The 16,072-nt window shown below is 45.4% G+C and overlaps 1 protein-coding gene across 1 annotated transcript in view; it reads right to left on the minus strand.

Annotated features, from left to right (window-relative positions):
- The window catches only part of cilp2 (cartilage intermediate layer protein 2), a 40,931-nt gene that overhangs the window by 4,981 nt on the left and 19,878 nt on the right, over positions 1-16,072 (minus strand). The window contains exons 2-8 of the mRNA XM_087783265.1: positions 12,760-12,819; positions 10,975-11,244; positions 10,730-10,912; positions 7,845-8,000; positions 7,471-7,779; positions 5,233-5,341; positions 1,138-1,295 (exon numbers count right to left, since the gene is read on the minus strand). Of these exons, the coding sequence (XP_087639391.1) occupies positions 1,138-1,295; positions 5,233-5,341; positions 7,471-7,779; positions 7,845-8,000; positions 10,730-10,912; positions 10,975-11,244; positions 12,760-12,819 (1,245 nt within the window). The remainder of the gene's footprint in view (positions 1-1,137; positions 1,296-5,232; positions 5,342-7,470; positions 7,780-7,844; positions 8,001-10,729; positions 10,913-10,974; positions 11,245-12,759; positions 12,820-16,072) is intronic.

A 16,072-nucleotide genomic window follows, 5' to 3' on the forward strand; every position in this document is an offset into this window, starting at 1 on the left:
AAACGTTTTTTGACAAAAACTTCTTTCACTTTTGTAATTAGCATTGTGCTAAATCTGGTGCAGCCATCTTTTTAATGTAACTGCACGTTGTCCTTTTAAATAAACTGAACTACACTGAATTAATTCATTCACTTTCTATGGCGCTTAATCCTTTAAGGGGGTCACAGGGATATGGAGCCTATCCTAGTTTCTTTGGCTGAGAGGTAGTGGGACACCCTGGACAGGATGCCAGTCTGTCTCAGGGCACACAAAGACACACAAACCTTCACACAAACAATTTCCCCAAGTTCTCAATCAACAGAATGTTTTTGTACCTTTGGAGGAAACCGGAGTAAACCCACACAACACTGAGCCAACATACAAACTCCACACAGAAAGGTCATGAGTCGACTCCCTCCAGACTTGGAAGCGAACCGATGACCTTCTAGCTGTGAGGTAATCGTGCTAACCACTGCACCACCGTGTTCCCCAATTTTTTTTAATAGTTAAGGTAATAATTTCCATGCAGGACAAAGTGTTTCTTCCAGGAGATGATTTATTGCCGAGAGAGTCTTCAATAAAAACTCTTATTTATGGTTGTATTATCACGTCTGCTAACTCTGAGATTCAACTCTCCCAGGTGTATCCTAAAATGTCTGGACTGCACTCGTCTGACTCAGAGAGAAGAGAAAAGGATTTATGGTTGGCTTTATTTTGCGTCTCTGCCCTTGAGAACGAATGATTTTTACAGGTTCCAGCGTCGCTTTAAACGATGTTGTTTCTACTAATGTCAGCATCATAAAACGTGTTGCCAGATCAGTTGTTATGTCGCGCTTCTGTCCAATTCTTTCAACATTTGAATCGTCATCAACTTCTTTCGACGTTTGCAGCAGATGTTTTTTAAGGTAAACTCCAATCGTAGCTGTTTACTTTTCCGCATGACTTCACGCCCACTTGAGCGAGCAGATCGGGACCAAATCCTCGCGGATCAAAGCCGCCGACAAGGCAATCATCCGCGTGAATAATGACCAACGTTGATGTCCATGAATCACTTTTCCATGACGTCACGATATTGTTTACTGGAAAGCCTCACTGGACTGCTACACCTCTGGATAAATAGAAATAAATTGATCACAAACAGGTTCGAGACCAACATACCGATGACGGCGAGGAAGGCGGGAGTGGACTTGGCGCTGCCTGCCGCGCTGCTGGTTTTACAGTAATATTGTCCAGACTGGTCAGTGCTCAGATCCTTCAGCACCAGGTCTTCGTCGTACTTGTAGATCTTTCGGTCCAGCAGGGTTCCATTGTGGTACCTTGACGAGAAGAAGAACGTGTTGAATACAAGAACCTGAATCGTTACCGTGATCTTTGGTGATTCGTTTCTCTGCTGCGACCATCAAGAGGTTGCAACTCGTTGACTTGATCGTTTTTCCGTAAACCTCACAGTCTAGTGCCGTGTCTCAAGTACACACTTCTCTTAGTGCACTGGTTAGTATCATCAGGATAGTGTACGTACTAACTAGTAACTAATCCTCCACAGATAGTATGTCTCAAATCAAACTCTGCTGCTACACACTAACAGGAAATGACGCGACAGCTTCTTCTTCTACTACTATTTAACGATGATTTCAAGCAGCTGTAGGAACACTATCGCCACCTGCTGGCAGCACGTTTGGTTTCAAGAAATATGAGAAATGTTGACGAAATATTTATGCTGGTATCAGCAGCGAAGGCGTGTCGTCCTCGTACTGCTGCTGAAAATACATCTGTAAGTATATATATACACATAACTTAGATGGAGTTGTTTAGTGTAGAAAGTGTCCATCGATCGTTTTTGTGGGCGTTTTAGTGACAATCTAGTGTGTATGGAGCACTACATTTACATACTGAGAATTGAGATGCACTTATGCACTAAAAATACTGAGTTTAAGTACACAAGTACGCGAGTTGAGAACCATCTATGGACTTCCTTGAGATCTACGAATACACAGTGAATCCCCATAAGTCCTCAGTAGATTTAATAGTCGTAGTAAACTTGCGAGTTACTATGAAACCATTATCTTAGGAAGGACAAAAATCTCCACCAAGTCAACGCTAGCAACCATCCATCCATTTTCTACCACTTATTTCCTCATGGGGGTCTGTGGTGGGGCTGGAGTCTATCCCAGTATCATAGGGCAAGAGGCAGGGGACACCCTGGACATGACGCTAGTCAGTCTCAGGACACACAAAGACACACAACCATTCACACACACACTCATACCGAGCTAAAATTTCCTCAAGTTCCTCAATCAACCTCTGTATGTTTGTGGACTGTGGGAGGAAACCGGAGGTCCTGAGCAGTGAACCAGCAACTTCTCGCTGTGAGGCAACACACAGGGTTGATTGATTTCACTGATTTCTTTGATGATCAGTATTGACTTGTTTTTTTCTTTTCTTTCTACTTGATCAGAGAAGCTGTGAGAAGCCAATCAAACCAAAACTTCCTGAATCCAGATGGAACTATGGAAAAACACAATCATTATTTTCCTCCACGTATCAAAGGTTGTGGACATTGTTAATGAGTCAGAGACACTGTATTATGATATGTTAATTATCTATATAGTACGTATTTAAGTGTAAGATTTACTACAGTATGTTTTTTAGGAAAATAGGACTATTTTCTAGTGGCAGCTCCAGCAGGAACATCTATTCTCTTCGCTCTTCAGCTGCATCATCGGGTTCTTCCCGAGGGTACCTGAGGTGTTCCCCCAGCCAGCATCTTATCCTGGGTCTACCTCGTGGTCTCTTACTGGTGGTTCCTGACCAGCGAGACATTCTGACCGGATGTTCGAGAGACCTTGAGCGACTCCTCGACGTCCATGTTCTTGTTATGGTTTCACTTTTCTTTTTTTGGTTTTATTTTGTTCCCTCACTTCCTGTTTCTTCCCTCACGTCAAGTAATGGCCACGGCTGGACCTCATGAGTGACCCCGACTTCAACCAGTCCAGACCTGTGAGCCGGATTTTCCTGCTCTGGTTTGTAGTTGGTTTTCTGTGGATTTTTCTTGTTGGACGTTTTGAATTGTGTGCCTCTTTGTGTGCTTGAGTTTGCTCTTGATGAGAGAGTGTTTTGACGCCTTGTTTTGTTTTGTGTTTCCAGGTTCCGTGTTGTTTCCTTGGTTTCCTGTTTTATTCACCGGTTCAGTGAACGTTCTGGTTTTTGGACTTTTTTGGAGACTTCTGGTTTTCTTTGTTTCGTATTGTTTTGGACTTGTTACTTATTAAATGTGATATTTGTTATCGAAAGAGTCGTCTAACTCGTTGATATCGTGACACTTCCAACTGCATCTCAGGGAGAGTCGAGCCAAAGGACTTCAAGCGCTCGTACGACGCCAAAAACTCCCATCAGATCATTTTCCTTCGACCTCAGTTTCACCGTCAAGTGTTGACGTCTCTGTTCCTTATCTTCTTCGTATCTATATATAGGTCACAACAACAATATCAATGTTAATCCGATTTGATTTTGAGCGAATCACTCGACAGGAAAAACGACTCGGCCTGATTTGACACTCGTGTCATAGAACGTGACTCGTTTTCTTCGTTATCTTATTATTATTATGACAACAATCTACACAAGTGAGGTCAAGAATCTGGACATATCTGAACACTTTGGCTTCACGATATATCGGAAAAATATCGCGATATCGGAACGTGCGATATGCATATCGAAAACATGTGATAATTTATCATTTTATATTGTATAATCATCATATTGTTATATGTATATATAATAATCAATCATTTCTTAAATGCGCATTTCGACCAATCAGTGTCACGTTCTGTAAAGTTGTCAATTTGTACTTCTATGTCTCGTTGTTGTTTACGTCTCCGTCTGTCTGTGAACTGTGCGGCTCGTTAGGCTTGGTTTCTATGGCGACGCGCCGGCGGCTCCTCTCTGATATCGCTCAGTTTCACAGGAAACCGATGCAAGTCCCGCGAAAACTGAATGTGAAATAGTTGAAATAAACTAAAAGTGAAATATCTCATAGTTTTTCTTCTTTAAACCCCTGGACCTCCACGACAGTACTCGCTCCAGCACGCAGCTACATTTTTAGCTGAAGGAAAAAAATATCACATTAATATCGATATTGCACTTATTTCCAATATCGTGCAGCTCTACTGAACACTGTCATCAGTGGGCAGAGAAGCAGATGCAGCCCAAATGCTCCTCCCATGATGCAACACTAATAGATTCAGGGACTCATTCATTCCTTGTGTTATAAGACTTTATAATTCTGGGAGTGAAAGGATGATGTTATTCTATGTTCATCTTTTTATCCTTTTCTTTGCGCTATTTCCTTTGATCAACGTTCTTTTTATTTGCACTTTGTTCTTGTTCGTGTTTTTATGGTTTGTATCCATCTTTCCATCCATCTTTCCATTTATCCATCCATCCATCTTTCCATTTATCCATCCATCCATCTTTCCATTTATCCATCCATCCATCTTTCCATTTATCCATCCATCCATCCATCCATCCATCCATCCATCCATCCATCCATCCATCCATCCATCCATCCATCCATCCATCCATACTTCCATCCATCTTTCCATTTATCCATCCATCCATCCATACTTCCAGCCATCTTTCAATTTATCCATCCATCCATCTTTCCATTTATCCATTCATCCATCCATACTTCCACCCATCTTTCCATTTATCCACCCATCCATTTTTCCATTTATCCATCCATCCATCCATCCATACTTCCACCCATCTTTCCATTTATCCATCCATCAATCCATTCATACATCTGACATATCTGATTATATATGTTGTGATCTATCTTTCCATATATCCATATATCTATCCATCATCCATCATCCATCATCCATCCATCATCCACCATCCATCCATCCATCCATCTTTCCTTCCTTCCATCCAACCAACCATCCATCCATCCATCCATCCATCCATCCATCCATCCATCCATCCATCCATCCATCCATCCATCCATCCATCCATCCATCCATCCATCCATCCATCCATCCATCCATCCATCCATCCATCCATCCATCCATCCATCCATCCATCCAACCAACCAACCATCCATCCATCCATCCATTTATCCATCCATCTTATTTCATTTGATCAACGTTCTTTTTATTCGCACTTTGTTCTTGTTTTTATGAAACTATTCTCTTCTGTGAAATCATTTTCAAAAGAGTCAAGGACAACAACATCAACAGCGCCAGACGTTCATCTCACCAATAGTACTTGTCGGGCGCCGGTGATCCGGTAGCTTTGCAGCAGAGCAGAACTCGTCCTCCTTCGTAACGCACTTTATCCTCGGGGTGTTTGACGATGTACGGCTTCTCTGTGGACACCAGAGGAAGATGTTATGAACGCGATCATGGACCAGATACTGTCTTCATAAAGAAATGATTAGTAGCAGAGAAACAACGAAAAACCTCACGAGATAAAGATCCTGCAGGAGGTGTGTAAACACGACCATATCTCCTCATTTCACTTCCCATCCTCGCCCGGATCAGATGTTAAGTCTTCTCACATTCCAATGTGTCAACAATAACTCACCCCAGTACCTTAAAGACCTTCTGGCCCCCCAGTACCTTAAAGACCTTCTGGCCCCCCAGTACCTTAAATACCTTCTGGCCCCCCAGTACCTTAGAGACCTTCTGGCCCCCCAGTACCTTAAAGACCTTCTGGCCCCCAGTACCTTAAAGACCTTCTGGCCCCCCAGTATCTTAGAGACCTTCTGGGCCCCCAGTACCTTAAAGACCATCTGGACCCCCAGGCCTCGCTAAGCTCCACCAACATCTACAGACTCCTCCCCTCCAGGACTAAAACCTGCACTTGTTGACCGTGTCTTCTGCTTTAAAAATGGTTTAAAAACCAAACTTAAAAATATATATGTTTTTACCTTTAATTGTTTTTATATCTTTATTTCTCAACTGTTGATTGTTGCTGTTATTTGTTTCTTTGCAATATTTACTCTGATCTATATTCTTTATATTTGCTCTTTGTTCTTTTGTTTGAACTTTGTTCTTGTTTTTATGAAACTATAGTCTGCTGTGAACCATCCATCCGTCTGTCTGTCCATTCATCCATCCATTCATCCATCCTTTCATTCATCCATCCATCTTTCCATTTATCCATCCATCCATCCATCCACCCATCCTTTAATTTATCCATCCATCTTTCCATTTATCCATCCATCATCCATCCATCCTTTCATTCATTCATCCATCCATCCATCGATCTTTCCATTTATCCATCAATCCATCTATCCATCCATCCTTTCATTTATCCATCCATTTATCCATCCATCATCCATCCATCCATCCATCCATCCATCCATCCATCCATCCATCCATCCATCCATCCATCCATCCATCCATCCATCCATCCATCCATCCATCCATCCATCCATCCATCCATCCATCCATCCATTCATTCATCCATCCATCTTTCCATTTATTCATCAATCCATCCATCCGTCCATCTATCCAACCATCCATCCATCCGTCCATCTATCCAACCATCCATCCATCCATCCATCCATCCATCCATCCATCCATCCATCCATCCATCCATCCATCCATCCATCCATCCATCCATCCATCCATCCATCCATCCATCCATCCATCCATCCATCCTTCCATCCATCCATCCATCCATCCAACCATCCATCCAACCATCCATCCATCCATCCATCCATCCATCCATCCATCCATCCATCCATCCATCCATCCATCCATCCATCCATCCATCCATCCATCCATCCATCCATCCATCCATCCATCCATCCATCCATCCATCCATCCATCCATCCATCCATCCATTCATTCATTCATCCATCCATCTTTCCATTTATTCATCAATCCATCCATCTGTCCATCTATCCAACCATCCATCCATCCATCCATCCATCCATCCATCCATCCATCCATCCATCCATCCATCCATCCATCCATCCATCCATCCATCCATCCATCCATCCATCCATCCATCCATCCATCCATCCATCCATCCATCCATCCATCCATCCATCCATCCATCCATCCATCCATCCATCATCCATCCATCCATCCATCCAACCATCCATCCATCCATCCATCCATCCATCCATCCATCCATCCATCCATCCATCATCCATCCATCCATCCATCCAACCATCCATCCATCCATCCATCTGACATGTCTGATTATATATTTGTTTTTTTAATGTTTTATGATTTCACTGAATTTTGGACCATTTTTCTTTCAATTTTATTTCAACTCAGTTCAATGTCGTTATAATCAAAGCTGTATTTAAATGATAACATGTGACGTTATGAGTCTCTTTTAATGAATTAAAGGTTCTTTAAAAATCTGGAGAAAGATTCAACTCTTAGGTTAAGTTAAGTTATTATATTTAAATGTTGACATTGATGCAGGAGAAACAAACAATGAATATTGTTATTATGATGTTATTATTATTCTCACCCGCAGACTTCAGCACCGCCCGGACCCACCACGACTCCGAGGAGTTGCTGGAAGGCGAGACGGTGACCGGAGCGAACTTCTCCTTCTGGACGGTGATGGACCTCACGTCGGACGAACAAACTCCCGCGACCCTGAACTGTCCCCTCTCGTCCGTTTGACCTCCGACCCCCTCGGACAGCGAGACCTGGGCCCCGGCCACGGGGACCCCGGTCACCGTGTAGACCTCGCCCTGGAGGACGCCGTGGTCGCACACGCAGGCGCGGCAGTCGTCGCTCGGGCGGCCCTCGGCGCACACACGCCGGCATTTGACTTGTGTGGGGGAGGGGCGGGAGGTCAGGGGTCATGGAAAGACGGTAAACTTCAAACGAGCTCACCTGGACACGGACTTCGCCCGCACTTTTGCGCTTCCACGGCGCGTCCCGTGCACTGGACGCCGGCCGAGGTCCTCACACATGTTCTCCTCCTTGACCTGCGACCCCCGCCGCAGGTCACCGAACATGTCCCCCAGCGACCCCAGCGACCCCACTCGGCTGCTCGCACACACGCACCAAACATATTTCAGTTTCACGAGGAGGAAAATACTCGTGACAGCTTTTAAAGGTTCCCAGGTAGTCATAAAGCAGGGGGGTCAGGAACATGAATAAATCAATACAAGCACCTGGAACAACAAGTGACGTCACGACGAACCAATGAAAACCTTTTATTTTATGAATGAAACAATGAAGTCAAGAAGGTCAAAGTTGACTGTAGTGTGTGTGTCTTGTGTGTGTCTTGTGTGTGTCTCGTGTGTGTATAGTGTGTGTCTCGTGTGTGTCTCGTGTGTGTCTCGTGTGTGTCTCGTGTGTGTATAGTGTGTGTCTCGTGTGTGTCTCGTGTGTGTCTCGTGTGTGTTTGTGTGTGTCTCGTGTGTGTCTCGTGTGTGTCTCGTGTGTGTCTCGTGTGTGTATAGTGTGTGTCTCGTGTGTGTCTCGTGTGTGTCTCGTGTGTGTCTCGTGTGTGTCTCGTGTGTGTCTCGTGTGTTTATAGTGTGTGTCTCGTGTGTGTCTCGTGTGTGTATAGTGTGTGTCTCGTGTGTGTCTCGTGTGTGTCTCGTGTGTGTCTCGTGTGTGTCTCGTGTGTGTCTCGTGTGTGTCTCGTGTGTGTCTCGTGTGTGTCTCGTGTGTGTCTCGTGTGTGTCTCGTGTGTGTCTCGTGTGTGTCTCGTGTGTGTCTCGTGTGTGTATAGTGTGTGTCTCGTGTGTGTCTCGTGTGTGTCTCGTGTGTGTCTCGTGTGTTTATAGTGTGTGTCTCGTGTGTGTCTCGTGTGTGTCTCGTGTGTGTCTCGTGTGTGTCTCGTGTGTGTCTCGTGTGTGTATAGTGTGTGTCTCGTGTGTGTCTCGTGTGTGTATAGTGTGTGTCTCGTGTGTGTCTCGTGTGTGTCTCGTGTGTGTCTCGTGTGTGTCTCGTGTGTGTATAGTGTGTGTCTCGTGTGTGTCTCGTGTGTGTCTCGTGTGTGTCTCGTGTAAGTAAGTAAGTAAGTTATTTTTATTTATATAGCACTTTTCCAGACCAGGGTCACAAAGCGCTTAAACAATCAAAACAATATTCAATAAAGTATATACTTCAAAGGTCAAGATAAAACTGATAACACAACAGGAGTTTGTCTCGTGTGTGTCTTGTGTGTGTCTCGTGTGTGTATCATGTGTGTCGAGTGTGTGTATAGTGTGTGTCTCGTGTGTGTATAGTGTGTGTCGCGTGTGTGTATAGTGTGTGTCTCGTGTGTGTATAGTGTGTGTCTCGTGTGTGTCTCGTGTGTGTCTCGTGTGTGTATGGTGTGTGTATGATGTGTGTATCGTATGTGTCTCATGTGTGTATTGTGTGTGTCATATGTGTGTCTCTGATGTGTCTCGTGTGTGTCTTGTGTGTGTTTCAGTGTGAGTGTCGTGTGTGTATCTTGTGTGTGTATAGTGTGTGTCTCGTGTATGTCTCGTGTGTGTATAGTGTGTGTTGCGTGTGTGTATAGTGTGTGTCTCGTGTGTGTATAGTGTGTGTCTCGTGTGTGTCTCGTGTGTGTCTCGTGTGTGTCTCGTGTGTGTATGGTGTGTGTATGATGTGTGTATCGTATGTGTCTCATGTGTGTATTGTGTGTGTCATATGTGTGTCTCTGATGTGTCTCGTGTGTGTCTTGTGTGTGTTTCAGTGTGTGTGTCGTGTGTGTATCTTGTGTGTGTATAGTGTGTGTCTCGTGTATGTCTCGTGTGTGTATTGTGTGTGTATAGTGTGTGTACAGTGTGTGTCTCATGTGTGTATCGTGTGTGTATAGTTTGTGTCGCGTGTGTGTATCGTGTGTGTATCTTGTGTGTGTCTCGTATGTGTATCATGTGTGTCGCTCGTTTGTGTCTTGTGTGTCTGGTGTGTGTCGCGTGTGTATTGTGTAAAAAAGTGTTTTCAGTGGGCGGAGCTTAAGATTCCTGGTGAGGTTGGACTCACCTGCACAGGAGGTTGGACTCACCTGCACAGGAGGTCGGACTCACCTGCACAGGAGGTCGGACTCACCTGCAAAGGAGGTCGGACTCACCTGCACAGGAGGTCGGACTCACCTGCACAGGAGGTCGGACTCACCTGCACAGGAGGTCGGACTCACCTGCACAGGAGGTCGGACTCACCTGCACAGGAGGTCGGACTCACCTGCACAGGAGGTCGGACTCACCTGCACAGGAGGTTGGACTCACCTGCACAGGAGGTCGGACTCACCTGCACAGGAGGTCGGACTCACCTCACAGGAGGTCGGACTCACCTGCACAGGAGGTCGGACTCACCTGCACAGGAGGTCGGACTCACCTGCACAGGAGGTCGGACTCACCTGCACAGGAGGTCGGACTCACCTGCACAGGAGGCCGGACTCACCTGCACAGGAGGTCGGACTCACCTGCACAGGAGGTCGGACTCACCTGCACAGGAGGTCGGACTCACCTGCACAGGAGGTTGGACTCACCTGCACAGGAGGCCGGACTCACCTGCACAGGAGGTCGGACTCACCTGCACAGGAGGTCGGACTCACCTGCACAGGAGGTCGGACTCACCTGCACAGGAGGTCGGACTCACCTGCACAGGAGGTCTGACTCACCTGCACAGGAGGTCGGACTCACCTGCACAGGAGGTCGGACTCACCTGCACAGGAGGTCTGACTTACCTGCACAGGAGGTCTGACTGACCTGCACAGGAGGTCTGACTCACCTGCACAGGAGGTCGGACTCACCTGCACAGGAGGTTGGACTCACCTGCACACGGGGGCGTTGCACACTCCCTCCTCTCCGAGTGGTGACCCTGGCACGCCGGGACCAGCAGCAGGGGGGTGGGCTGCGTGCTGACACACTTCCTCTGGCGCACCTGGACGCCGACGTCGTCGCAAGCGGCGGTGGAACACGAACCCCACTCGCTCCAGTCGGTCCAGTAGCTCTGGACTACAGACACAGACCCGGGGTCAGACCTCAAGCCTGGATCGAGGGGTTCTGGGACCCGGTACCTGGCGGGCACTGGAAGCGCACGTGGTAGTTGGAGCAGACCCGGCCGTACAGCTGCTCCTTGTTGACGCACCAGAAGCCCTTCTCCAGGCTGGAGTGGACCACCTCGCCCGTCTCCGTGGCGGCGACCCAGTCCGTGGTTCTGGCCTCCATGGCGGTGGGTCGGGCGCAGACCCGCTCCCTGTAGTAGAAGCGAATGGCCTCCAGACGCTCGTAGTCCCCGTTGCCCCCGGGGTGGTCGATGTTGAACCAGGACGTCCACTCGGTCACGCCTGGAGGAGAGTCACGGGTTTAGAACCTGCAGGTGGTTTAGTGCCGGGTCCACGTGCGGGTCAGAGGTCATGAGAATGTACGACATCTGCTGACATCATGTTGTTCGTACCGGAGACGATTATATTGACGTTCAGATGGAACAAAGTACAAATATACTTGAAAGTTAAGTTAAGATTGTTGGACTTAGTTACAACAAGATGTTTGTGTATTTACATCTAAGTGTGTTTGATTGTATGCAGACGATGGTGTTCTGTATGTGTGTGTCTCCTCGCTTTTGTGTGTCTCGTGTGTGTCTCTTGTGTGTACCATGTGTGTCTAGTGTGTGTACCATGTGTGTCTCGTGTGTGTCTCTTGTGTGTATCATATGGGTCTGGTGCGTGTGACGTGTCTGTCTGGTGTGTGTATCATGTAGGACTTGTGTGTTTTGTGTGTGTATCTTGTGTGTCTCGTGTGTGTAATGTGTGTGTCTGGTATGTGTATCATGTGTGTCTCGTGTGTGTCTTGTGTGTGTATAGTGTGTGTATAGTGTGTGTATCGTGTGTGTGTCTGGTGTGTGTCCTGTGTGTGTCTTGTGTGTGTGTCTTGTGTGTGTCTCGTGTGTGTCTTGTGTGTAAAACTCCATCATGTGTGTAAGAAGACATGAAGATTCTCCACCTGAACTTTGCGTGTCTCGTGTGTGTCTCGTGTGTGTCTCGTGTGTGTATCGTGTGTGTATCGTGTGTGTCTCGTGGGTGTATCGTGTGTGTATCGTGTGTGTCTCGTGGGTGTTGGTGTGTGTCTGGTATGTCTATCATGTGTCTCGTGTGTGTCTCGTGTGTGTATCGTGTGTGTCTTGTGTGTGTCTCGTGTGTGTTTCGTGTGTGTCTCATGTGTGTCTCATGTGTGTATTGTGTGTGTCTTGTGTGTAAAACTCCATCATGTGTGTAAGAAGACATGAAGATTCTCCACCTGAACTTTGCGTGTCTCGTGTGTGTCTCGTGTGTGTCTCGTGTGTGTATCGTGTGTGTATCGTGTGTGTCTCGTGGGTGTATCGTGTGTGTATCGTGTGTGTCTCGTGGGTGTTGGTGTGTGTCTCGTATGTCTATCATGTGTCTCGTGTGTGTCTCGTGTGTGTATCGTGTGTGTCTTGTGTGTGTCTGGTGTGTGTTTCGTGTGTGTCTCATGTGTGTCTCATGTGTGTATTGTGTGTGTCTTGTGTGTAAAACTCCATCACGTGTGTAAGAAGACATGAAGATTCTCCACCTGAACTTTGCGTGTCTCGTGTGTGTCTCGTGTGTGTCTCGTGTGTGTATCGTGTGTGTATCGTGTGTGTCTCGTGTGTGTATCATGTGTGTATCGTGTGTGTCTCGTGGGTGTTGGTGTGTGTCTGGTATGTCTATCATGTGTCTTGTGTTTGTATCATGTGTGACTCATGTGTGTCTCGTGTGTGTCTCGTGTGTGTCTTGTGTGTGTATTGAGTGTGTCTTGTGTGTAAAACTCCATCATGTGTGTAAGAAGACATGAAGATTCTCCACCTGAACGTTGTGAGTCTCTGGACGAGTCTCTTCTGCTCCGATCTGGTCGAGTTCTGGTCTCTGGACAAACAAGATGGAAGTCAAATCACAAGATAATGATGTCTATTCATATCACTTTATAACTTTTAACCGGCAGAAACCTCAAGCAGAACCAGAACCTGAAAATCAGCAGTTAAAAAATGTAAAAAACTTTCTAAATAGATTCAGTTCAGAAGCTTTTTTATCTTCAATTGTGTTAAACTAGATGATCAATATTTGTGTGTAACGTGTAAGTATCGCGTTTGTATCGTGTGTGTATCATATGAGTATCGTGTGTGTAACGTGTAAGTATTCTGTGTCTAACGTGTGAGTATTGGTAAGTATCTTGTGTGTAACGTTTAAGTATCGTGTAAGTATTGTGTGTGTATCGTGTGTGTATCGTGGTGTAAAAGTGAGACCTTCACAGTGTCCTCATAAGTCCAGTGTGGTTTATGAAGCCATAATGTTGAACTTCAGACCCACCTCTGTGTGACCTTGAAGTCGGAAGAAAAATATGGAAAAACTCTGGAAAATGTTGATTTTAGATATTTGTGCGTGTCTCGCTTACAATGTTTCTTTGTTTGAATCCAAATCGTTGTGTATTTTTCTACTGGAGCAGAAAAACACAAATGAATTGTTTGAATCGATGGTGAAATATTTTCAACATTTTCTGCAGGTTTTCAAAACAAAATGATATTTTTCTAATGAGGCAGTGAGTCTCGGTCGAGGTGAATAAACTGCACATCTGGAGACGATTCCAGGCGCAGATGTTGTGCAAATATGATTGTGTCTTCTAAGCATTTAATGCTGACTAAGCAGATCTGGCAGCTCAGAAGACGCGACTGATTGTTTCCTGTCGACGCGTCTTCTTGACTCATGGTTTCCTCCCTCGTTCCTCCGTCGTCCTGCAGCGAAGAACCTGCTAATGTGTTGCAGACACAATGTTATCCCAGCGAACGCTACACACACTCGCTGATGTGCACCAGATCGCAGACGTGCACGTGCATGCGTGCGCACGTGCACGAGCAGGAAACTGGACGCTCGGGTCGATGGAAACTTCCATCACCACGATCCAGTATCTGCTGAAGTCTTACGCTTCACGTCGAGACTTCGATGCCAGAGACTGTGGACGATGGAAAAGTGAAGATTTTCTCGAGCGAATAAAGACGAACGACTGTTTAAAGAACTTAAAGGATGTTTAATTTTGACTTGAAGGATATTTTAGTTTTTTGTGAACACGTCACGGATTAAAGACAAACGTCCCACCTGAACTGAACTGAACTGAACTGAACCGAACCTAACTGAACTGAACTGAACTGAACTGAACCGAACCGAACCGAACCGAACTGAACTGAACCTAACTGAACTGAACTGAACTGAACCGAACCGAACCGAACTGAACTGAACTGAACTGAACTGAACTGAACTGAACTGAACTGAACTGAACTGAACTGAACCGAACCGAACCGAACTGAACTGAACTGAACCTAACTGAACTGAACTGAACTGAACCGAACCGAACCGAACCGAACCGAACCGAACCGAACCGAACTGAACTGAACCTAACTGAACTGAACTGAACTGAACCGAACCGAACCGAACCGAACCGAACCGAACCGAACCAAACTGAACTGAACTGAATCGAACTGAATTCCCAATTTAAACATTGTAAACAATATTGTCTCGTAAAAATAGTCTTTGCCGGAAAAAAAATGTGCAGTAAAAACAAGATAATATATTTGCTTAATTACTTTTTTCTTATCTTTTTAGTTCTATTGAAACACAAACACACATAAATGAATAAAAAGAAAACATGAAAATAATACGAATGAAACAAAATAAGGGATTGCTCGCAAATGTTGCGCACATCTTTCAAAGTAGACATTTACAAAGTATACACACGAGACACACATGATACACACACAATAAACACACGAGACACACACGAGACACACATGATACACACACAATAAACACACGAGACACACACGAGACACACATGATACACACACAATAAACACACGAGACACACACGAGACACACATGATACACACACAATAAACACACAAGACACACACGAGACACACATGATAGACACACAATAAACACACGAGACACACACGAGACACACATGATACACACACAATAAACACACGAGACACACACGAGACACACATGATACACACACATTAAACACACGAGACACACACGAGACACACATGATACACACACAATAAACACACGAGACACACACGAGACACACATGATACACACACAATAAACACACGAGACACACACGAGACACACATGATACACACACAATAAACACACGAGACACACACGAGACACACATGATACACACACAATAAACACACGAGACACACACGAGACACACATGATACACACACAATAAACACACGAGACACACACGAGACACACATGATACACACACAATAAACATACGAGACACACACGAGACACATATGATACACACACAATAAACACACGAGACACACACGAGACACACATGATACACACACAATAAACACACGAGACACACACGAGACACACATGATACACACACAATAAACACACGAGACACACACGAGACACACATGATACACACACAATAAACACACGAGACACACACGAGACACACATGATACACACACAATAAACACACGAGACACACACGAGACACACATGATACACACACAATAAACACACGAGACACACACGAGACACACATGATACACACACAATAAACACACGAGACACACACGAGACACACATGATACACACACAATAAACACACGAGACACACACGAGACACACATGATACACACACAATAAACACACGAGACACACACGAGACACACATGATACACACACAATAAACACACGAGACACACACGAGACACACATGATACACACACAATAAACATACGAGACACACACGAGACACATATGATACACACACAATAAACACACGAGACACACACGAGACACACATGATACACACACAATAAACACACGAGACACACACGAGACACACATGATACACACACAATAAACACACGAGACACACACGAGACACACATGATACACACACAATAAACACACGAGACACACACGAGACACACATGATACACACACAATAAACACACGAGACACACACGAGACACACATGATACACACACAATAAACACACGAGACACACACGAGACACACATGATACACACACAATAAACACACGAGACACACACGAGACACACATGATACACACACAATAAAC

The sequence above is a fragment of the Callionymus lyra genome, chromosome 2 (assembly GCF_982586985.1).
Source record: "Callionymus lyra chromosome 2, fCalLyr1.hap1.1, whole genome shotgun sequence".
Classification (NCBI taxonomy): Eukaryota; Metazoa; Chordata; class Actinopteri; order Syngnathiformes; family Callionymidae; genus Callionymus; species Callionymus lyra.